The sequence below is a fragment of the Pleurodeles waltl genome, chromosome 3_1 (genome assembly GCF_031143425.1).
Source record: "Pleurodeles waltl isolate 20211129_DDA chromosome 3_1, aPleWal1.hap1.20221129, whole genome shotgun sequence".
Taxonomy (NCBI): Eukaryota; Metazoa; Chordata; class Amphibia; order Caudata; family Salamandridae; genus Pleurodeles; species Pleurodeles waltl.
The window spans coordinates 73901842-73926190 of NC_090440.1; the positions used below are offsets into that span (position 1 = coordinate 73901842).

Consider the following 24349-nt stretch of genomic DNA (forward strand, 5'->3'; position numbering starts at 1 on the left):
GGGCAGGAAGATGTCTGCAGCTCGAGGCCATCCTCTAAATCGCCATCCTCTCGCCCAAACACAAATGAGTGGACGGACTCCTAGGATTGGGTATGGCCTATCCTATGCCAATGTCCCTAGGCCTAAGACTTCCTCAAAGTCGTCCTATATTTGAGTGAGGAGGCCTCTTCTGTGATGATGACCCATGCCACATTACGTGCTTTGTGTTGCTAGGTTTTATTGGAGGCAGTGCAGAGTTTAATCCTCCATTTCTCACTCTCTGGCAAGGTCTCCCATCTTGGAAAGATGCTCTTGTTCCTCATTGTAACTTTCGTTTCCATAGTAACATGGTCGCTATAGGGATTAGTGCTGCACTAGAGCGCCCTGCCTGGACAATGTGCTTTAATGCGAGTGATAATAAATGAGGGCTCATATAGAGACATTATAGGCCAATGTGAAATTTCTGTTGCACTCCCGCAATTTGCGTAATTTAGACTGGATCTGTAATTTTGTCTCCCAACCTGTTCCCTTGCGGGTATCACAGGTGCCTAGTGAATGCAAGGTGTGAACTCGCATTTAAGTTTCAATTGAGATACTCCGAAGTGAATTTCTATAAGTAATGTCATGTGAGCTTCCGGAAATTTCACATAATTACAAACTAGGATGCGATTTGCCCAGCATTACTAAGGCCAGGGTGACTCAGCGGGTAAATGCATGTCTCTTTTCTCCTGGTTTACAGAGGATGATGGGTGAAGCAAAGGCACCTGACAGATGATCTTCTAGATATTTTAATAATTTTAAATATTAGTGGACTAGTAGAACTGCGTCTGCAACACTTACTCATACTTAGAACCTCTTGTTGCAACATTGTTTTGCACCACACTGCCCTCTACTTAATACATATTTAGATGTAGGTGCATTGCAGATGTATTCCTGGTCTTTATTTGCAATGCGTGTTTCCCATTTTTCAGTTTACTTATTATATAGTAATACTATACACACACACACACACACACACACACACACACACACACACATATGTATATGTGACTAATATAACCTGGTTGCCAGGGCACAAGTCCTAAAAAAAGAAGTGGTGGGACTAACCAATTTAGGCAGTATATAAGTGACATCACTGCATCACAGGAAGTGACATCACAACCTATGACCTCATGGGAACTGACATCAAAAGAAGTGACATCACATCTTGACACTTCACACACATTTTGCAGGTCTTTCATGGGTACATTTGAGCGAAATATGACATTTAACAAATTAGATTTTGCGTCTGGGTTGTGCCAAAAAAGTGATGCGACCCTGACATAAAATGTGGGCCTTAAAATTATATATTTATTTTTTAAAAACTCTGCCACAAATAAGTTGGCAACAAGGAAAAATATAGCTCTAAGACCCATATTTATACTTTTTGATGCAAACCTGTGCTAGCTAGCGCATGTTTGCATAAAATAATATAGCACCGGCTAGCTCCAATCCTGGACACCTGCTGGATTGTCGCTAGCCAGCGCTAAGGCCCGGTTAGCGTCAAAATTCATGACGCTAACCGGGTGGGGGAGTCGTAGGGAAAAATGGAGATTGTGCATGATAGAATGGCGCTAGTCAGGTTAGGGTCAGAAAAATGAGGGGGCATGACTCCGGTCTTTTCTGAGACAGGAGTCATGTCTATGGGGGTTGTGCGTAGATAGAATGGCGCTAATCAGGTGGGTGGTGCTACCACAGTCTATGAGGGAGGCCCAGATTGTCATGCTCCCTAAGCCAGGTAGGCACCCAACAGACCCTGGCTCATATAGGTCTTTGTCTATGTTAGAGGTTGACACTAAGGTCCTGGGAAAGGCTCTTGTGATCAGGTTGCAGGATGTGGTGCCCCACTTGGTGCATGAGGACCAATGCGGTTTTATGCCGGCAGGGGGAAACAGATGAACTTACAGATATTGTCTCATGTGTTACATTCTGTGGAGGATGCAGTCCTAGAGGCAGCACTGGTTGGATTAGATATTGAAAAGCATTCAACGTGCTCAACTGGGAGTATCGCTGGGAGGTGCTGCGAAGGATGGGGCTACGATCAGTCTTTCTGTCTTGGGAGCAGCTACTCTATGCCCATCCTGCCCAGCGTGTTCAAACCAGGAAGGTAGAGTCTGAGTGCCTACCCATTGAGAGGGGTACGAGGCAAGGATGCCCCTTGCTGCCATTCCTCTTCGCCTTAGCGATGGAGCACTTGGCAGTTCATCTATGCCAAAACATGGCTGAGTGCGGTATCGGGGTGGGGGGTAAAGTAGTCAGTGTTGTCTCACTATATGCAGATGATGCACTGGCCTATGTCACCCATATGGAAAGGTCGGCGAGTGTGCTGCTTGAGATCCTGGCTGAATTTGGTGATGTGTTGGGTTTATAGGTCAACTGCTTTTCTCACTGGTGGGGTTGGTGCGTGTGGACCCAGCTGGTCTCCCGTGACTGAGCTCCAATGGTGATGGGATCACTTCTGTTATTTGGGGATACAGGTGGCACGCACTTTGGAGGCACGCTACTGTCGTAATATGGCTAGGCTGCTTGAGAGCCTGGAGATGTCTATCCACTTCATGAACCTACTTCCTTTATCTGTGATGGGCAGGGTGGCCTTGAACAATATGTTGATGCTTCTGCAATGCCTGTATTTCCTGCAGACTCCTTACGTAGTATCCAAAGATCCACTTTTGCCAAATTTAATAGTCTCTAGGTGTCCCTAGAGTGGGCTGGTAAGAGGAGCAGAGTAAAGCTGTAAGCACTGAAGCTAGACATGGAGACGGGGGACTGGGTCTGCCGGACCTGCAATTGTACTATTTTTCGGGATACACTGCACAGTGGTGCATCGAAGGATCAAATAGGGAAAAGGCCCTGCTGATGGAGTGGGGGTTGATGCAGATCTCCCAGGTTACTTCATGCAGGGGGCAGAGCCCCAGGGATTGTCCGTTTATTGGCCAGCAAGTGGTAGAGGCCTGGGAGCAGGCAGTCACACGTGTGTAGCGTAGGGTGACCTACGCCAGGCTACTACCCCTTCAATGGCTACCACCTTTGCAGCATATAAAAACCGTGATGGATATGTCACAGTGGTTTGCTGGGGGCTGAGCCATGGCTGGGGAGCTGTACCTGAATGGCACCTTCCTTGTGAAGGGAGAAGTGCAAGATGTGTTTCAGCTGCAGCCAGGTCATTTTTTGCAATATGCTAAGATGTCCCATACAGCTGAAGAGGTCAGGACAGATATTCTGGCAAAGCAGGCAGAATCACAGATGCTGTGGCTCTTGCATGCTCCTGGCTCCACCAGGGATCTGATATCCGGCATTTATAAAGCTCTGAAAGGGGATCGCACCACAGCTACGAAAGGGGTTGGAGACAGATGGACGGGTGGCTTACCTGAGACACTTTCAGAAGGCGAATGGAAACAAGCCTGTGCTCAGATCAGGGAAGTAGCTAGCAATGTGCTGTTTATACTTACCCAGTTTTACTACTTACATTCCACTTACTTAACACCATGAAGGTTGCATAGGATTAAAGCATCGAGGTCCACCGTCTGTCCCAGGTGTGGGCCCGATCTGGTGACTTTCCTACATATTATGTGGAAGTTGAAGAATACTGCAGCGATACTGGGGGGTGGTGCTGCGGGCCCTTTGGGGAGCCATGCTGATGCCAGGTTGATGCCTCAGTCAAATATTGCCTCCTAAGGGGGCTTCTGACCCCAAAACAAGGAGACAAATTGAGACAAAGAATTGCTCTACTAGGACTGGTGCTGACTAGGCGGCGTCTTGCCATTCACTCAGCGCAGTTTAGGCGGCCTACCATCCAGAAATGATTGACTGACACGTGAGGTAGGGGCGTGGCATAGGAAGGGAGGTTGCAGTTAGTACGAACTGTTGAGAATGCTAAGAGGGATATGGAAATGTTGGGGAACATGCTGGAAAATCTAGCGGCGGTGGAGCCATTGGGAGAGGACTCCCCCAAGGACACCCAGGATTGGGAGTCGGGGGACCCTGTTGCAGAGGCGTAGCAGGTTGAATTCCCGGAAAGGCTGTGTGTGTGCATGCATGGGTGCCCGAAGTAGGGTGCCCAGGCTTTAGGAGGTTCTGCCACTTTTCCCTCTCCCTCTCGTTTATACATCCTCCCCGCATTTGCTCCTGGCATGCCCGGGAGTTGCAGGGGAGAGGGAGATACCAACTCGGACGTACCCTGCTGCTGATTAGTACTTTAGGAGTTATTTAGTTGGTTTAATGTGTATTTTGTGTGATTTATGAAATGTAGGATGCAGTGGCAACTGCCACACAATGGGGTGGTGGGGCGGGGAGAAATGGGGTGAAAATAAAAAAAGCTTACCTGTGGGGGAGACACCTTTGTCTCCCCTCCGTCCTCTTCCTGTTCCCAGGCTCCCAGCCAATCGCGACGGAGCTGTAAAGTCGACATGGCACCTCTTCCAGGATGTCATGCTCACAAACCACTGCCTGTGGCATAGGTAAGTCACCCCTCTAACAGGCCTTACAGCCCTAAGGCAGGGTGCACTATACCACAGGTGAGGGCGTAGCTGCATGAGCAATATGCCCCCAGAGACCTTTCAAACATTCCATTCATCACTTTGTTGTTTTGTTTTGCATGCTTTAAACTCTCACCACGTCTGTGGAATATGTTGTAATTGTAAATGTGTTTATGTAGCGCTTACTACCCTGACGAGACGTCAAAGCACTTTTCGTTGAGTAGCAAGCTACTCCCGAGCCCAAAAGGATTAGTGGTGGATTAGTATAGGGAAATATAAATATAGTATTCATTTTATTTTAGGGAATTTGGAGTTAAATTATATAAGGAATTAGCAAGAAAGACACAGTTTTACTCAGAGCAAATAACTACATGGGTTGTATCCGGAGATAGCATGGAAGACATGGTCTTACTCTAAGCATATAAATTAGGGCAAGAGGTTGCATGGAGGATACAATTTGACTCAGAGTACATAGATTAAGTTTTCTTTAATATTAATTCCCATCAAACATGATGTAGATGTGCTTAAGGAGTGAAACGGAAGATGAATGGATATCAAATGAATGATGTGCTTACCAAGTTTATTTACCAAAGGTTCAGACGAGGAATTTTGTGGAGGCGGAATAATGCTGAAAAACATATTTTGCATAGAAAAACCATGATTGGAAGAAACATTTGGTAGGGTGCTGCAGTGTTTTAAACAATATAGAAATACTAAAAAAATTAATGGTAGAATCCACACCTCAATCGTTATGCTAGTTTCCAGTTATGCCACTGAATTATTTGATTTTCATTTAATTATTTCATTAACCCATAGTTAGCACATCATATTGGGATATTGATAAGCAGAACACTGGGTGATAATGTATTTGCATTAGAATGAAACAGTGGTGCTCTTTCCTACGTATTGAGCACATTTCAATCAGTAAAAATTAGGTAGATATTGGGGATGACTTCACAGGATTTAGGTTCTTAGAGGACAGTGGGCTGGAATTTCTGGCTCAGCCAGTATTCCTGCACCTAATGTGGGGTCGAGAAGTGATTTTCCATGGAATGCCATGCCATGAAAAGGCTGGCGGAGAGCAAGTGCAGGGGGCCACATGGGGGCTCCTGCCCAATACCCTCGAAATGTGCACTTTCTGCTGCAGAGACAGTGCACATTTCGAGGATGCTGGTGCCCCCTGCCTGCGGCAGCATTGCGGCTGGCTCTATTATCAGCCGGAAACAATGCTGCCGCCACTTTCCCACTGGGCTGCAAGGTTTCTGCCGGTCAGCCAAGTGGGAAAGTCCTAATGGGCCGGGCGGGGAGGTCGCCACAACAGCGGCAACCACCCCGTCGGGAGTTTGACAGATGGGTGTTCCCGTCCACCAAACTCATAATCAGGCCCAAAGTGCTCAATGACATCGTTAGTCCCGTAACAATTGAGGTAAGTTATATGCAAGTTGGCAAAGCCCCGTGAGAAGTGAACATTCGGACTTGCCTTCTCTGACATCAACAAAACAGAAGAGGGATTTTTAAAAACATTGTGCAGAGCTACATTGAGGTTTTCAGAATGTACCCTTCAATCTTAGTTGTAAAACTTGCCATATTAGAAAAAAATCAAATATATCTGCTTGCCTTGCTGTATCTGGACTATGCACAGCTTTATTTGCTCCTTAACGCTTTGCTGTGATGGAGAGATCTGAGTCTTTGTGACACATGCCCCAGTTAAACAATGGGCATTTGCACCTACACTCTGCACATTTGAGTACATTTGGGATTATAGAAGGTGCAGTTTCTTTTGTAATATAGCTTGCACTGGTACAAAATGTGCCCTGCAACCAGCTTTATGGTAGTTCCCATACTTCCATGGTAGGCGTGGCCCCAGGTAAGTGAGGGAGTGCCTTTGCACCTACACCGTGATACAGAGGTGGGCACTGGCTCAAAGAAACAACCAGGAGGTGCACTGATTCGGTGTCACAACTGAGATGGCTCACAGTCAGCGTAACCACTGATGGCGCCCCTGAGAAAGAGGGCACAGGGGTCCCATATTTTCGCCACCATCCCTGCTAGATGGGGAGGTCACACATTGCACCTGCCTGTGAGGGGAATCCCTGCACCTTCTTAAAAGAAAGGAGCCCTTGTCCACTTCCCACTTTCATTGATGGCATTGTCCTTGCAGAGGATGAACGTGCTGTAATTTGGGCCTTGTAGGAAAGTGCCTCTTTTGGCATGGTTACCTCCCCCCCCACACACTTTTTACCTGATATTGATGCTGGCTTGACTGAGAGTGTGCTGGGATCCTGCTAACCAGGCCACAGCACTAGTGTTCTTTCCCTAAACTGTATCTTTGTTTCCACAGTTGGCACACCCATGGTACACAGCTAAGTCCCTTGTAAAAGGTACCAGTGGTACCAAGGGCTCTGTGACCAGGGAGGGTCCCTAAAGGCTGCAGCATGTATTGTGCCACCCTAAGGGACCCCTCACTAAGCACATGAACAATGCCATTGAAGACTATGGCCCTCATTACGACCCTGGCGGTTGGCGGAGAAGTGGCGGTCTTACCGCCAACAGGCCGGCGGTAATAAAATTGGAATCATGACCATGGCGGTTACCGCCATGGTCATTCGCCACTTCCCCGATCCGACCGCCAGGGCGGTAACGACCGCCGGGCTGGAGACTTGGGTCTCCAGACCGGCGGCCGTCACAAGACCGCCGGCGGTATCACGACCCGGCTTACCGCCATGGATTTCATGGGGTTGGGAACCGCCATGTAATCCATGGCGGTAAGCACTATCAACGCCAGGGAATTCCTTCCCTGGCACTGATAGGGGTCTCCCCATCCCCCACATACACCGCCGAGTCCCCCCCACCCCCCCCACCCCCCTGACACCCCCCCAAAGGTGGCAGGACCCCCCCTCCCACCCCCACCCCCAACATACATACACGCACCCCTCCCCACCCCCAACATTCATACATGCACCCCTCCCCAGCCCCAAAATACATACACGCACCCCAACACGCACACCCCCCCAACATTCACACACGCACCCCAAAACGCACCCCCCCAACATTTCAACACCCCCCACCCTACACGCATACAGACACACCCGATACTCATACCCGCACACATGCCAACATACATACCAACATACACACACACAGTCATACACGCACACATACTCACAGACATACAAACAGGCAGACATGCGCACACATTCAGCCACACAACACCCCCGCATTCATACACTCACTCACACACACCCTCAACACACTCACCCCCCCCCCATGCACGCACACAACACCCCCCCACCCCCCATTCCCCTAACGGACGATCAACTTACCTGGTCCGTTGATCCTCCGGGAGGGGACGGGATCCATGGGGGCTGCTCCGCCGCCAGCACCCCGTCAACAGAACACGCCACACCGAATCACAGAACGTGATTCGGTGGGCGGTGTTCTGTTGACGTGGCGGTGGAGGTGGAGCAACCTCCACTTCCCCGCCGACCGCCAGTATGGCTGCTGGCGGCTCTCCGTCCGGAAAAGGACGGAGGGCTGCCAGCAGTCATAATGCGCTGAGCGGAAAACCGCCACCACTGGCGGTCTTCAGCACGGCGGTCCCTCGGCGGTCTTGTGAAAAGACCGTTGAGGTTGAAATGACCACCTATGTGCTGGTGGGGAGACAAAGGTAAAGTCGACATGGCACAGCTTCCAGGATGTCAAGCCCACAAACCACTGCCTGTGGCATAGGTAAGTCACCCTTCTAGCAGACCTTACAGCCCTAAGGCAGGGTGCACTATACCACAGGTGAGGGCATAGCTGCATGAGCAATATGCCCCTGGAGTCCATTCTTAGTAGTGGCCATATTAAGTAGATGGGCTGGGAGTTTGTTATCACAAACTCCACAGCTCCATGATGGCTTCACTGAAAGCTGGGAAGTTTGGTATCAAACGTCTCAGCACAATAAACCCACACTGATGCCATTCTTGGATTTGTTGTACAATACACCCAGAGGGCATCTTAGAGATGCCCCCTGTATTTTAGCCAACTCATTAGTGTAAGGCTGACCAGTCTGTGCCAGTCTGCCACTAAAAGACAGGTTTATGATATCATTGGTGAAAGCCTTTGTGCTATCTGAGGCCGGACCTCCCCCCTGCAGGAACTATAACACTTGGCAGTGAGCCTCGAAAGCTCAGGCCTCCTGTTACAGTGACCCAGGGCACTCTAGCTAGTGGAGATGCTTGCCCCTGGTCAAAGCTCCACTTTTGGTGGCAAGTCTGGCAGAAAAATTAGGTAAAACGGGGAGGAGTGACCACTCCAGCTAGGACCACCCCGAAGGTGTCCAGAGCTAAAGTGACCCCGTCCCTGTAGAATCCTCCATCTTGGTTTGAAGGACAGGGACCAATAGGGTTAGGAATGTGCCCCCCTCCCCAAAGGGAGTGAGCACCGGAAGGGTGTAGCCACCCTCAGGGACAATAGCCATTGGCTACTGCCCTCTAACCCCTGAAATGCCCTTAAATCTAGGTTTTAAGAGCCCCCCTGAACATAGCTCACCAGATTCGTGGTGACCTCAAAGCAAGAAGAAAGAAGAAGGACTGCTAAGCCGACGCCCCAGCAGTGAAGACTCCAGACAACAACTGACTTGACCCCAGCGCAACCGGCTTGTCTGCAGCTTCAAGAACTCTGCTACCAAAAGGTGACACATCCAGCAGGACCCCTCCGAACCCCCAAGAGGACTGCCTGCCCACCAGAGGACCAAGAACTCCTGAGGACAGCATCCCTGTCCAGAAGAAACCCTCCAAAGGGACTCCAGAACGGCCCCAGATCTGCGAGTCCTGCTCACTTTGCACCCGACGCCCATGGCCTGAGTCCAGGTAGTCACTGGTCCAGAGCAGGTTCCCCGGCAATTTCAACCTTGTGTCTACCCTAGGTTGACCCCATTCTAGCCAACACGATGATGCCTGCAGCCTAAATCTGGAGGACAACCCCCCTGACCACAAAAGAACCGGACGAAGATTCCCGTCGCCTAAAGGTACCCCTGCACCCGGAGTTCCCTGGCCTTGGGAAACTTGACCATCGGACCAGCAATGGTCAGCAGGCAGCCCTCCTCCTTGTCCAGCCTGTGGTTTCCTGAAACCGAACTCCCTGGACCCAGCCTGTAGCATCTTTGTGATACCCGGGGCCCCCCTATTGAAAAGCATTGGAAGCCCGGTACTGTGTTTGCACCCTGCACCCTGAGCCGCTGAGGGTATGTGTTTGGTGCTGACCTGCTCCGCCCTCCCACCCTGGTGCTCAGCTAACCCTCAGTTCCGCCCTCCGAAGTCGTTGGTACTTACCTGCTAGCAGATCTGTTTCTGCACCCAGCCAGCCCCATGTTGCTGGTGGTGTACATCCTAACCCCCGGAGACTGGGAGTGTAAGTGGAGTACTTTCCTTAACAGTGCACTAACACTTCCCCCCACAGAACTGTTCTCAAAATTACAGTGTCAACTTTTGAAAGTGAAGTCTTACTTGCCTGAAAACTGTTTTATTGACCAAATCTAAAGAAAGTGCCTTTAATACGTATGCTTGATACTTAATTGAAAATGTACTTAAAGATCCTTTAGGTTCTAGAAATAAAGTAACAAAATATATTTTTCCAATATAAATACATTGGCCTGCAGTTAGTCATTGAGTGTGTGCCTCATTTATTGACTGAGTGTGTACATCTAATGCTTTGCACTATCCTCTGGTAAGCCTAACTGCTCGACCACACTACCAAAAAGAGAGCATTAGTATTATCTACTTTAGCCTCTGTTAAACCTCTGGGGAACCCCGGACTCTGTGCACACTAAGGCGGTCATTCTGACCGCGGCGGGCGGCAGTCGCCGCCCGCCATGCGTTCACCGCCAAATTGCCCGCTCCGCGGTCAGAAGACCGCGGATGCCATTCTGGCTTTCCCACTGGGCCGGCGGGCGCCCGCCAAAGGAGCGCCCGCCGGCCCAGCGGGAAAGGCCCTGCAACAATGAAGCCGGCTCCGAATGGAGCCGGCGGAGTTGCAGGGGTGCGACGGGTGCAGTTGCACCCGTCGCGATTTTCACTGTCTGCTAAGCAGACAGTGAAAATCATGGTGGGGCCCTGTTAGGGGGCCCCACGACACCTGTTCCCGCCATCCTGTTCCTGGCGGTAAAAACCGCCAGAAACAGGATGTCGGGAAGGGGGTCGGAATCTCCATGGCGGCGCTGCCAGCCGGGGGAAATCTGGCGGGAAACCGCCGGACCCGGCTGGACGACCGCGGCTTTACAGACGTGGTCAGAATAGCAATGGAAGCACCGCCAGCCTGTTGGCGGTGCTTCCGTGGTCGTCGACCCTGGCGGTCGATGACCGCCAGGGTCAGAATGACCCCCTATATCTCATTTTGACATAGTATATACAGAGCTCGCTTCCCACCCGCCTACCCTGGGATCCCCACGTTTTTTTCTGGTATCGGGCTGTGCCAGATCCCACGATTTTCTCTCTCTTGCTCTGGGTGAAAGTCAGATTAAAAAAATATATGCACCAGTCTCTGGTGCGCTTGCAATCGCCAGCGAAAAATAAGCACTGACCCTATATTACCATTTTCTAGTTCTGGGCAGTCATTTAGCAAGCAAATGCATTCTGGAGATTGTAATTAATGTTCGCCGCCAAAAAGCCAAATGGACTAAAGTTCTAGATGAGGATGATTTGTAGAAGGCAAACCTTGACTGGAATATTGTGTCACCGATGACAGAGAGCCATCAGGTGACATTGTGTATTTTTCCTAAAAACAGGATGATTTGTGCACACGGTGTGTCTGCCTTTTGTATTTTCCAGCGGCACTTTATTTATAAAGTAACTCACCAAATGCTCATTGTTTTCTTTGTGTACTTCTCTTCGTAATAAAGGGAGACTCCCCTGCACGTGCTGTACTCCGAAACCTTCAGCAAGCACAAGCAAGACATCTTTCCCACCAAGAGGCCGGGGCTGCCCCCCGGGGAGCTGCCGGCAGGGTACCACCACTTGCACACCCAGCTGCAGTACGACTGCCTGTCCCCCTTCTACCAGCGCCTCGGCAGCACCCGCCGCACTTGTCTCAAGACCGGAAAATGGAGCGGCCGTGCTCCCTCCTGCATCCCGAGTAAGTGATGCTACTGTGCTCCCTCCTGCATCCCGAGTAAGTGATGCTGCTGTGCTCTCTTCTGCATCCCAAGTAAGTGATGTCCCAACCCTCTCTCCTGCATCCCAAGTAAGTGATGCTGCTGTGCTCTCTTCTGCATCCCAAGTAATTGATGTTGCAACCCTCCCTCTTGCATCCCGAGTAACTGATGCTGCGGTACTCTCTTCTGCAACCCAAGTAAGTGATGTTGCAAACCTCCCTCCTGCATCCCGAGTAAGTGATGCTGCTGTGCTCTCTTCTGCATCCCAAGTAAGTGATGTTGCAACCCTCCCTCCTCCATCCTGAGTAAGTGATGCTGCTGCGCCTCCTCCTGCATCCCAATTAAGTGATGTCCCAACCCTCCCTCCTGCACCCTAAGTAAGTGATGCTGCAACCCTACCTACTGTATCGAAGTGATGTCCCAACCCTCCCTCCTGCATCCCGAGTAAGTGATGCTGCTGCTCCTCCTCCTGCATCCCAAGTAAGTGACGTCCCAACCCTCCCTCCTGCACCCTAAGTAAGTGATGTTGCAACCCTTCCTACTGTATCCAAGTAAATGATGTCCCAACCCTTCATCCTGTATCCCAAGTAAGTGATGCTGCTGGGCTCCCTCCTGCATCCCAAGTAAGTGATGCTGCTGTGCTCCTGCATCCCAGGTAAAAGTGATGCAGCTGCGCTCCCTCCTGCATCCCAAGTAAGTGATGTTGTCACCCTCCCTCCTACATCCCAATTGAGTGATGTTGCAAGCCTCCCTCCTGCATCACAAGTAAGTGATGTTGAAACCCTCCCTACTGTATCCAAGTAAATTATGCTGCTGTGCTCCCTCCTGCATCCCAAGTAAGTGATGCTGCTGTGCTCGCTCCTTAAACCCAAGTAAGTGGTGTTGTTCCCCGTAGTGGCAACCTGGAACTGGCCAATGGGAAGATGGAAGAATGAGACCTGAAGGGAGTGGCAACCTGGAACTGGCCAATGGGGAGATGGAAGGTTGAGACCTGGAGTGGCAAGTGGAACTGGCCAGTGAGGAGATGGAAGATTGAGAGCTGAAGTGAGTGACAGAATGGAACTGGCCACTGGGGAGATGGAACTTTGAGAGCTGAAGCAATGGCAAAATGGAAGTGGCCACTGGGGAGATTGAAGATTGAGAGCTAAAGTGAGTGGCAAAAAAAGTGGCCTCTGGGGAGATGGAAGATTGAGAGCTGACGTGAGTATCAAAGTGGAACTAGCCACTAGGGAGATGGAAGATTGAGAGATTAACAGAGCAGCAAAGGGGAACTGGCCACTGGGGAGATGGGAGATTGAAAGTTTACATGAGTGCCAGAATGGAACTGGCCACTGGGGAGATGGAAGACTGAGAGATGGGGTGAGTGCCAGAAAGGAACTGGCCAATGAGGAGATGGAAGATTGAAAGCTTACATGAGTGCCAGAATGGAACTGGCCACTGGGGAGATGGAAGACTGAGAGATGAGGTGAGTGCCAGAAAGGAACTGGCCAATGAGGAGATGGAAGATTGAGAGCTGAAGTGAATGACAAAATGGAACTGGCCACTGGGGAGATGGAAGATTTAGAGCTGCAGTGAATGACAAAATGGAAGTGGCCACTAGGGAGATTGAAGATTGAGAGCTGGCGTGAGTGGCAAAAAAGAAGTGGCCTTTGGGGAGATGGAAGATTGAGAGCTGGTGTGAGTGTCAAAGTGGAACTGACCACTAGGAAGATGGAAGATTGAGAGATTAAGTGAGCGGCAAAGTGGAACTAGCCACTGGGAGATGCGAGATTGAGAGTTTACATGAGTTCCAGAAAGGAACTGGCCACTGGGGAGATGGATGTTCGAGAGTTGACATAGGTGGCAAAGTGGAACTGGCCACTGGGGAGATGGAAGATTGAAAGCTGAGGTGAGGGCAAAATCAATGCTTAGTTGTTCTGGTGTTCTCAGTTCTCAGTGCCGGATTAAACCCTGTGGAGGCCCCTAGGCAGTCCAGATGATGCCCCCCTCGCAAATTATCTCATAATATATTTTTAATTCTACCAACCAACAAAATTAATAAACCAATTTTAATATACGTATGTAGTTTGCACCGATTTTTTTTTTACAAACTGACAGCTGTCAGAAGATGTGCTTTTAAGAGACAAACTGTTACGTGAATCTAATGTCTATGGTTTATGTACCTTAAATTGTTAATGGGTAGATTATATTAACACAGTATTTTCTCTATAGTCTCTTTAATGTAAAGTTTTCGTTTTTTTGAGTTGATTAATTTTTTCTATCTTTTGGAAACAATTTAAGAAAGCTTGATTGTAATTTTCTCTCAAGATCAAATCAATACTTTTTGATTGGTTGTCGTAGGGCCCCTAATTGGCCGGTGCCTATTTGGTAATCCGGCACTGTGCACCGGCACTTACTTCATAACACATGGACATGTTTAAGGCATTCCATGACATGGTGGCGCTGTCAGTCTATTTTTTTTTTAAAGCACAAGCTAAATGTTTAACAATTAATTATACAATTAAAAATAATAATACCAGATTGCTCAGGCCATTCTTACAACCTTGGACCAACCTAGTACAGTCCAAATTGTAATATTCGTAGAGTTGTAATGGCAAGCAGTCGTGGCTTGCTGCCCTCTGAAGGGGTGGGGTGGGTGCGGCGCGTCAGGGGGGAGCGATCGGGAACATTTAATAAATAAAGAAATAAAGACTTACCTCCTCAGTTGCTTCTGCGCTGCTCCTCTTTCCCTTGTCGCTCCAAGCTGCAGGCACAGGCTCCCAGCCTGCCCTGCGGCCAGTCCTGATGCTGCTCAAAGCAGTATTAGGATTGGCTGGGAGCGCACAGCTAGGGCGCTCCCAGGCAGGCTGGGAGCCTGTGCCTCTGTTGCCGGACTGGAGAGAGCACAGTGCGCATGCACGTTTGGCCCGCCTGGGACTGCCGGCCAAACATACATGCGCAGTGAGGGGGAGTGCTGTGGACTCCCCTCAGTGCTCGTCACCCCCAATGCTCCGCCCCTTTACAAGAAAACGATAATAAACACAGTTTTCTTGTAAAGGTTTTGCAGCTGCTGCTGCTGGTGGGGGAGGGATGGGGGGGCAACACTCCTCTGCCCTAACAGACTCTGATGGCATGTAGGTGTCACTGGTACTGGTATTCGAAAGCGCTGACAGGAACCTGAAATGACACTAAAATGGCACCTGAAAAGGCACTAGCAGCAGTTGTTGTCTGAGAAATATCTTAGGGCCCAGGTGCTTATCATTTTACAAATTAAGCACTGTGCAAAAGTGGCCAATAGTGAAATAGAAGACTGAGAGCTGAAGTGAGTAGCAGAATGGAACTGGCCCATAGGGTGGTGGAAGACCAAGAGCTGGAAGTCAGTGGAAAAACGCAACTGGCCAATAAGGAGACGGAAGATTTGTTGATAGGAGAGTGTCTCTTCTTGGGCTGGAACACAGGGAATTTCAGTGAGAGTGTAAAAACAAAATTGCATAATTGTGCACCTACATGATATTGCTAAATTGTCCTTTGGTACCCAATTATATGGTTTTATTAATGATCGCAATATGACTTGTTTTTACCAGCCTTGGAAGCTTGATTGTCTGAGTCTGCCCTATCAGGTTTTTTTAACATGGACCCTACAAGCTGCTCTCATATTTGTGCAGTGAGCTGATTTACTCTGTAAGCCTGCATCCACCTTTTGGCCTTGATTGTCCCGTAAGGAAACCTATTGGCTTTTCTAATGCTTTTTTTCACTTTTCTTTGTCTTTACCATTACAGACAAGTACCAACTCTATGTTTTTCTGACCCTAAAAGGAACAGTTTAGCACAAACTGTGAGGCTAGGAACTATTTGGATGGAAACATAAGCAACCAAAACTAATTTCAGCCTTGTTCAACCTCATCAAAAAGAGCAATTTTGAAGCTTGTGGCTCAGTGAGTTCAGGACCACCAAATTAGGGAGACTCACTGAAACAAAAATAGAAATATCTGTTTGATCTTAGTCACTGGTAATCACTCTGGCCCTCATTCCATTCAATAGCATTTTAGCTGGTATGTACGCCTTAAGTCTGTGTGAAGCTTTAATTATGCCAGCGATAGTTGCCTACTTCCCAAAATTTGCAACATTTTCTTAACAATTTGCCCCATCCTGAAAAAACCTTCTCTTGACCACCATGTAGAAACATCAGCCAATCCCCCACGCAATACTTCTCGCCACTCTTTAACAGCGCTGCTTATACTAATCGGATCCCAGAACCGTCTAGAGATTGTAACATACAAACTGTCTTTAAAAGTGGAACCCCAGCCCTGCCTTCAAACTATAGGCTAATAGCTCTCACTGATGTAGAAGCTAAGCTAAATGGCTCCTGCCTGTTACAACATCTTCAAACTTGGGCAGATGATAATATGCTCCTCCCGAGATTTCAAACGGGCTTCGGGCAGGCATGGGAACATCAACAAATCGAATCGCCCTCTCCCTTATTGTGGAAAAGGCCAGCCACAGGAAGTTCAGCCTTTATGCATGTTTTGTTGATCTTAAGTCAGCCTTCGACCTGGTCCCCAGGGAAAGGCTTTGGTCCAAGTTGGCCAAACTGGACATTCCGTATAACCTGTTAAGGGCCATTATAGACATTTATTCTGGTACCTGGGTCCAGGTAAAAATCGAAGATGGCACCGGACTTACAAAAAGAATTCCCACAAACTCAGGCTGAAAGCAAGGCTGTGTTCTGGCCCCAATCCTTTTCAATTTATATCTGGCAGACCTCAGCGGTGTGTTGGCACAGATAAATAGCCTTCCCCCGGCTCTAGGTCCAGAGAAAGTCGGATGCCTACAATACGCTGATGACATCTTATTACTGAGTAACACCCCACGAGGCATGCAACAGAGAATATCAGCGATTAAAACATTTATGGACCAGCAAGGTCTGAAAATAAACCTGGCCAAAACAAAACTGATGAGGCTCCTTGGGGCGAGTCATAAATCTTTCAATTGGTTCCTAGGAGCAAAAAAAGTGGAGGTGGTGCAGTCATATAAATATTTAGGAGTCCATCTCGAACCATGCTGTCGGTCCAAGCAACGGCCCACTCACTAACTTACAGTTTTAAGTTGCTCAAGAGGAAGCTGGATTGTCGAAATTGGTCTCCCCCTCTCAAAAATCATATCAGCACAGTTGCTTCCAGCCATTTCTTATGGGACCGAAGTACTGCAGGGCCGGGAGATTACCTGGTTAAATATTAGCCAAGTTAGAACACACAAGGCCGTCTTCAACATTCCGAAAAGTGCCTCCCCGGCCCAGGTCAGACTGGAGATGGGCTTAAAAAAATCTGATTATTCAGTGACAGGGAGCCTTTCCCAAAGCATCATGGAGGCTACAGTTTGCAGAAAATACTCCCATACTCCACTCCTGCTGGCAAGAAGTGCAGACACAGCAAACCAATAATAGAAGAGGATCTTGGGGAAGCTATCTAAACCAAGTCATTATTAGCCTGGGTATGGAAGATGCATGGAAATGCGGAGTGGGAAAGTCTGAATTCAATAGATTAGTTAATATCTTCATTCGATCTCTTTCACTTATCACAGACAAGGCCTCCGTAGACAAAAGACGGCATGCTTGGGCAGTTTTAGGGCCTTACTCGACTCTGTCTCCTCAGGTTTACCTAGCTGATCACTTCTCCACTCAAACAAAACAACAATTCTTGCTTTATCGGATGGGATTCTTCGATACCAAAGATGCTCGCCCATCCTGGAAAGAGCAATATCTTGACCAAAACTGCCGCCTTTGTGGCTACAGTCAGGAATCATTGCTGCACGTCTTTTGTACCTGCCCAGCTCTAGGCCCAGAAAGAAGGAAGTTGCTAAAATGTGACTTTTTAACTCATAATATTCGTTCCTGCAGACTGGCGGTAATAGCTTGGCTCAAGGGCGATTCAATCCCATTCTGCTGTGGGGGGTAAAGTTTTACAACTGCTTCAAAAGAAACTGACAGTGGCTGATTTGGGACAACTGTTGATACACACAGCGTTGCGAACAACTCATCACAAGTCTCTCCATTTTAAGAACGTAGTTTTAATCCTCTCCCACGATTCATGATCGCACTGCACACAAATGTTTCTGCTCTGGCTCATAACAGGCAAAAGTTTACAAAAGTAGAGTGCCTTGACCATCTATTACTAAATGTTATTTCATAGATTGTATTGCATTCTTTTGATTTTTGTTCAAAATTTTCTTCATGATGATTGAGGACAGTTTTTTCCTTTTGACCCCAAATAGGCAGCCCCATCATTAACTGTAATGAGTAGGCAGGGCTGCCATTGACTCTATGCAGCCTCCGTTAAAACTCTAGCCCTCATTGCTTTTGAGCATTTTTAAGAATTTAACCTCTGACTCTAGCAACAAGTAATTTTATGATGTTTTATAATGTTTTATATTGCAATGGTTTTTTATTAAGCGAACAATAAAGATTTAATTTCATTTTATTTCTCTCGACCACAGCAACTCCCAAAACTTGGTACCACTGTCCAAACTTCCCTTCCTAGCAAACATTATTGAAAAAACAAGTATTCATGAAACGCTTAACATTTCTGTGCAAAAATCACCTGCTCAATGTTTTTGCCATGGTTGGAGAGTAGGTGTTCCATAAAAAGAGTGGGTCTGAGTTCCACAGCAAAAGCAGCACTGAAATGGCAACTTCAAACTTCAAATACTTGTTGACCTCATGACACCGCTCTTCTGGTCACCCTTGACCTCATCAGTTGCCTGCAACCCAATTGGCCACAACACCCTACCAAACATCCGCTTAAATAGTATGGGATTATAATGAAATCAGGGTCACTATATGTCAATATTAACTCTCACAGACCAGAAGTTATCCACCTGGAGTATGTTGTGCCACAAGGGTCATCCCTCTCCATGTACAATTTAATCAGCATCCACCAATAAACTGATGTTACTTAAAAGTTTAATCCTGATTACATTTCTCCACCCTCAAATACTTTCCCAAAAATTAAAATTTTATGATACCCTTCTTCCTCAATCTAAATTTACTGAAGACTGAATTCTTATTCGCACTGAGAAAAATATTCTATTGGGTGTGAATTACAGTAACTTGAAGGCATAGGGCCAGATTCGGAGGTTGGTGGATAGGATTCTCTGTTACAAACATGATGGATATACTGTCTGCCGTATTACATTTACATTATGCCCTATGACACTTGTAATAGGGCGAATAGGAGATGGATCACATTTGTGACAGTGTCTCCCATCTGCCAAACTCTAAATTTGGCCCACAGTTTGAAACACACAAGGATGATTAAAAACTAAAAGGAGAACAATGGATGGAATAAAATATCTGTCAAGTAAAGTATGACCCCGCTAGCCGGGAACCGAAGTAGATTTCTTTTTAGGCAGAAGTGAGGGTGATCAGAAAATATGCCTTCACTCCAAGGGCCAAAGAGAGTCAATGGCTGTAGTGGGGCTGACCCACTGCCCCATGCTGGATGCTTTGGTGAGTAGAAGCACAATATGAATGACAGTTCAACAGACCAGAGGATGAAGAGTTGACATAAAACATCTTTATGTAATTTTTATTTATGATTTCTTTACTCGACATTTGCAAGACAACTGAAACTGTCCCCAGGCCAGACCTAAAAAAAATATAAGAAGTTTATATAAAAAAATGCCCACAAATTGATTGCTGTTCCAAGGTCAAAAACAGGCAATAACCTAAGGAAATGTGTGGTTAGATGAAGCAGCTGTTAACACAGAAATGAAAACATCCTTGCTACTAAATCCTACCTAGAGATACCTGACGGCACCTGTTAAATGGACTGTTTGAAAATTCTGTTCATCGATTTGCTTTCTTATGGATTTCTTGACAGTTTGTGGAAAAATTCAAAACTTCACCTTGGCAACGTTGAGGGAGACACACTGGCCCTGGCAGGCCGCCATATATCGAAAAACCAATGGTGTGAAAGATCCGACTCAACGCAAGGGATCCTGGTTCCTGATCTGCAGCGGTGCCCTGCTGAATGAGCGCACAGTGGTGGTGGCGGCCCACTGCGTGACAGAACTGGGCAAGACCAACGTCATCAAGACTGCCGAGATGAAAGTGGTGCTTGGGAAGTTCTACCGAGATGATGCCAGGGAAGAGAAGAGCCTTCAGAACCTCCGGGTGAGTGGTCCCTGGATCTCCTGACAAGACTAAGACCATGATTATAAGTAGGGCATATTCAGGCATGGAGATACAATTCTAGCCGATATCTCTGCATATAAAGCTGCCTATTAGAAGTCAATCCCCATGAAAAGAGGACTAACTGAAGGTCCAGTTTTAGTGGGTGAAATTCCACGCAGTATACCCTTTTCCATAGGAATGAAAGAAGTTGTGAGCTGGAATGGGGCGGCATTACGTGATTGCTTGCCTTAGAGGGAGTCAGGTGAAAGCTAGGGACCGGAGCTGAACTGCACTTGAAGCCTAATCCCAAAGCTATATTGATGGTGGGTTTTGTAGCTGCTAAAACCGGATCAGATGTTCCTTCACCCAGGGTCCTATTATAAATGACCTATTGTTTCCGGGTGTGGGAAGCCCGGGCCTCTTATTGCTAGGCATGCTCTGGTTATCTTAAAATAGGCACCTTATTGACCCAGTAAATAACAAGGGGACTGATTTAGAGTTTGGCAGATGGGGTTACTCCATCACAAACGTGACAGATATTCCGTCCGCCATATTACAGTCCCATTATATCCTATGGGAATCGTAATTCGGCAGACGGGATATCAGGCACATTTGTGATTGAGTAACCTGTCAGACAAACTCAAAATCAGGCCCCAGGTCTGTAGAGATCACACCTTCCGCCTATCACATATGAAATCACTTATCACATCTTCATTGACTACATTTATAACAGCCCTAATCACACCTGAAATGCCCTCATTGTTGATAATACTGTGCATGGCGAGGGCCCGAGTATTAGTGTTACACTGTTTGCAGCATCATATTATGAGGGGCTTAAAGCACCTCAGCAGAGTGTGTGGGGGTAGCATGAGTATTTGCATGCTATGTGCACATCTTCACATTGTTCTGACACCCTTGCAAGCACTGTGGTACAAAGCAATGCTACAAAATATGAGAAAGTAATAAAAGCGATCAAGATGTACCACAAGTTGCACACAAAGCAATGGGAGCTACTGGGTATCAAAATAGGGGCAATAATGTATGTATGTTTTTTTCCTATTCTGTAGATTTCAGCCATCATTGTACATCCAAACTATGACCCCATCCTCTTGGATTCTGACATTGCTCTACTGAAACTACTCGACAAAGCTAAGGTGAGTGCCAGAGTCCAACCGGTGTGCCTGGCAACTTCCAAAGACTTGAACACATCTTCTAGTGAAGCCCTCATCATCATCACAGGGTGGAAAATACTGATGGGACCCCAAGACCCAAGTTACAAAAACGATACCATTCGAGCTGGCGCTGTTCGAGTGGTTGACTCTCTCTCATGTGAGCAGCAGTACGAAGAAAACGGCATCTCTGTTAGCATCACCGAAAGCATGTTCTGTGCACAGCAGGCCCGGGAGGTGACCTCAAATATCTGCCCATCAGAGACAGGGGGCATAGCAGTGATTCCTCCAATGGATGGCCCAGCAGCCAAGTGGTACCTGAGGGGACTTGTGAGCTGGGGCTACGATAAAACCTGCAGCAATGAACTCTACTCAGGGTATACAAAAGTGGCACCTTTCCAAGACTGGATCACAAAAAACCTAAAGTAGGCATATTGAAAGAGGGCACAAGAGGAGATTTCCCAGTTTGGTCCTTGTTCTGTACCTGTGCAACCTCAACTCATCTCCTGATGCTTGCCGGCTACCTCTGGAGGGAGCCACAAGTACAAATGTTCGATTGTCCTAAAAACTGCCAGTTCAGTAGACACTACTAACTATAATGATTACACTTTTTATGAATCCTGGGAACATGCCAACCAAGGTGAGTATTGTAGTTCAGAAGATTACTCGACAGGCTGCAGCAGCCATTTTTATGGACATAGAGCATACCTGGTGTATGCATCTTTATCGTTATTACACGCGCCACATTGTACAATCTCTACTTTGTTTGTGCCTACCTGGACTTGTGAACGTGCATGGGGCAGTGCTTTATTTTATTATACTTTCTGTTAACACTTTAACTGAATAAAAGTCATTTTTAACTTCCAACTAATAGATTTATATGAAACAACCAAAACTGGATTATCCGAATGTTCACGGTTTCATTAAAATCCTTCTTACCAAAGAACTCAGAGGTTTTATAGGTGGATGGCAGTGGAAGTAAGGACCTTCACTATTTACATTGTAATATGTTTTTTTTTAAAAATCTCTTGCGAACCCAGCTTCAATAAACTAGGAAAATATCAACTGTGCAGCATCAGCCCATGAATTACCGACACACACAGACATATCAGAAGTTGGAAGAAAGTCCATTAGCGCATCTTGAGAGCTGAATCAACTCTTCCAATTTACAGCAACTTGTAATAACTTACACCTTGAAGCTGCACTTGGAAATAACCTTAACATTTAAATTTACTCACAAATATCCCAATGAGGCTACAGTTATCTCTATGTCTGTTGAAGTGCAAAATCGGTGTCTATCATGAAAATAATTCGGTGTAAATGTGACATGGTCCTAAATTGTTCACCGACAAATCTTTGTGAATTGATGCAATGTGTGTCACGCTACCTAATATTAAACGGCATCATCCCTAGGGATGGCAAAAGATTACCAGAGCGCGTTATGCAAGTTCTTCACGAAGGCAACCCTTCGGAGACAATCCATCAGCGGCGTGGGACTGAGGTCTGCGTTTTAGAATTCCTACCTAGCAGTGTCCCCTTGAAAAAGAGGATGAGAAAGTGGAAGAGGGAGAGAAAGAGGAGTTGTATGTGGAGAGAGAGGAGTAGAGAGAGAAGTAGTTAGTGGGAACATAAGAGGAGGGGGTAATTTGTCATTGTTATCCTCAACAACAAATGTAATACACTTTGGTGAGTGAGTTACTTACCCCCATTATGGAGCATGGGTTAATCTGGACCTGGAACAATCTTGCTAGTCCTCTGGTTGCAGTTGTTTACAAGCTACAATGAGGAAGTGCTCTCTATAGGTCAAAAAAGTTGGGCAAGCACCACTGTAAGTGACAGCATCTCTCTGTAGATCCAAAAGAATAAAGTATTCTCATTAAGTTGTGGATCAAGAACAATTAGTGCCATATGAAGGCATAGCGATGCCAACTGGGTTCATCAATGAGCTGCTGTACATGAATAGATGGTGCACCACATAAGATGGAGCCATATGTATGAAATTAAATATCTTGCGGTTGTCCAAATGTCAATGGCAAAGAAAACAGAGTTAACCTGATGAATGCCTGCTAAGCATGATGCGCTGAAACATGTTGATACTTAATAACAGTGGAAAGATATGTGCAGATCTGTTTATTCTTTAAAGGGTGGAGCTGGCTATGAATGAAGCTGAGGGTGACAATTCCAACCCTTATGGAAATGTATAATTTTCTCTTTTTACTTTTCTGCCTGATTTATCACTATCAACATTTGCAAAGCAGGGTATGTACACAAAAAGTAGGCAATAACCGGCACCTAATAATTAATGTATTAAGTATAACAGGAGTTACTTTACACAATCATGACTTCACAATTGCTGAGTATTAAAAGGCGACAGCTTGCATCTCTGCCACTAGGTGCACACGTTGTTTGGGTTACTGTAACAAGTATACTGGATAATAAGACACCAATTAGTGATTATTGATATTCAAAGGTATTTTCTGGGGCTATTTTCCCAAACACAGAATATTCCCATAAATGTATATTTAAAAAAAAATGTTTGACTAGTAGTCATGAATATTTCTGGGATTTTCTCATGCAATGCTGTACTTTAAGTAGATTTTGGAGCACTGGAAATGGAAGTGGTAAAGGAAAGAACTTTTACTATAATATGTTTAAGGACAAGAGAGGGGTGTTTATCCATAACTTCATGACTCTTTGTCCAGGACACTGACAGCTCACAGGCACACTGGTCAAATTCTAAATGTGTTTAACATTTAGGGATAGTGACATGTTCTATTAATATTGTAACACAGCATACAATATTACTGCAAATAAACTCTATGACTCCATCCCATTTCTCACATGTGTGGTCCTGTTTTGAACTTAAAGGTTTTTTATGGATTTAGCATGAAACATAAACACATATCTCTGCAAAATGGCAATAATAGGCTCTCAGGTATCACCCACATTAAAGATAAATTAAAGGAAAACGACATTTAAAACAATCTGTTTTAGAATTATTAAAGGTCATCAAGACAAGACTCTCTGCAGAACAGAGTTGGCTCCATCCGGGGAACCCCTGAGAGGCTGGGGTCCTGGGTCAGAGCCCACTTTGCCCATTCCTTAAACTGCCTCTGGCTGAGTAGGCTGAGGCTGTAGGCCGAATTGCTTAGTTAAAGGCTTGTTGCTGCAGCATTCATGACAAGGCCCTTTACAGTTATAAGAACCGTGTTCACTTTACAGCATTTAGGCCCAAATTTATGTGGTCCTAGCGCCATTCCAATGCCACATTAGCATAGTTTTTTTTACACTAATGTGGCGTTGGAAGGCCAAAAACGCCGCGCCATATTTACAAAATGGGGCAATGCATGCATTCCGCCCCTTTGTAACCCCTTGCGCCACATTATGCCTGTGCCACGCATAATGT

General features: G+C 46.7%; 1 protein-coding gene and 1 long non-coding RNA gene across 4 annotated transcripts in view; one reads left to right on the top strand and one right to left on the bottom strand.

The window, feature by feature from the left end:
* Positions 1 to 21810, top strand: part of PAMR1 (peptidase domain containing associated with muscle regeneration 1) — a 184451-nt gene extending 162641 nt beyond the window's left edge. For all 3 annotated transcript variants that reach the window (XM_069221835.1, XM_069221833.1, XM_069221834.1), the window contains 3 exons: positions 11374 to 11606; positions 19482 to 19774; positions 20842 to 21810. In XM_069221835.1, coding sequence (XP_069077936.1) covers positions 11374 to 11606; positions 19482 to 19774; positions 20842 to 21372 — 1057 coding nt within the window. In that variant the 3' untranslated portion in view covers positions 21373 to 21810. The remainder of the gene's footprint in view (positions 1 to 11373; positions 11607 to 19481; positions 19775 to 20841) is intronic.
* Positions 1 to 24349, bottom strand: part of LOC138283768 (uncharacterized) — a 337826-nt gene that overhangs the window by 172432 nt on the left and 141045 nt on the right. The gene's annotated exons all lie outside the window — the stretch shown is intronic.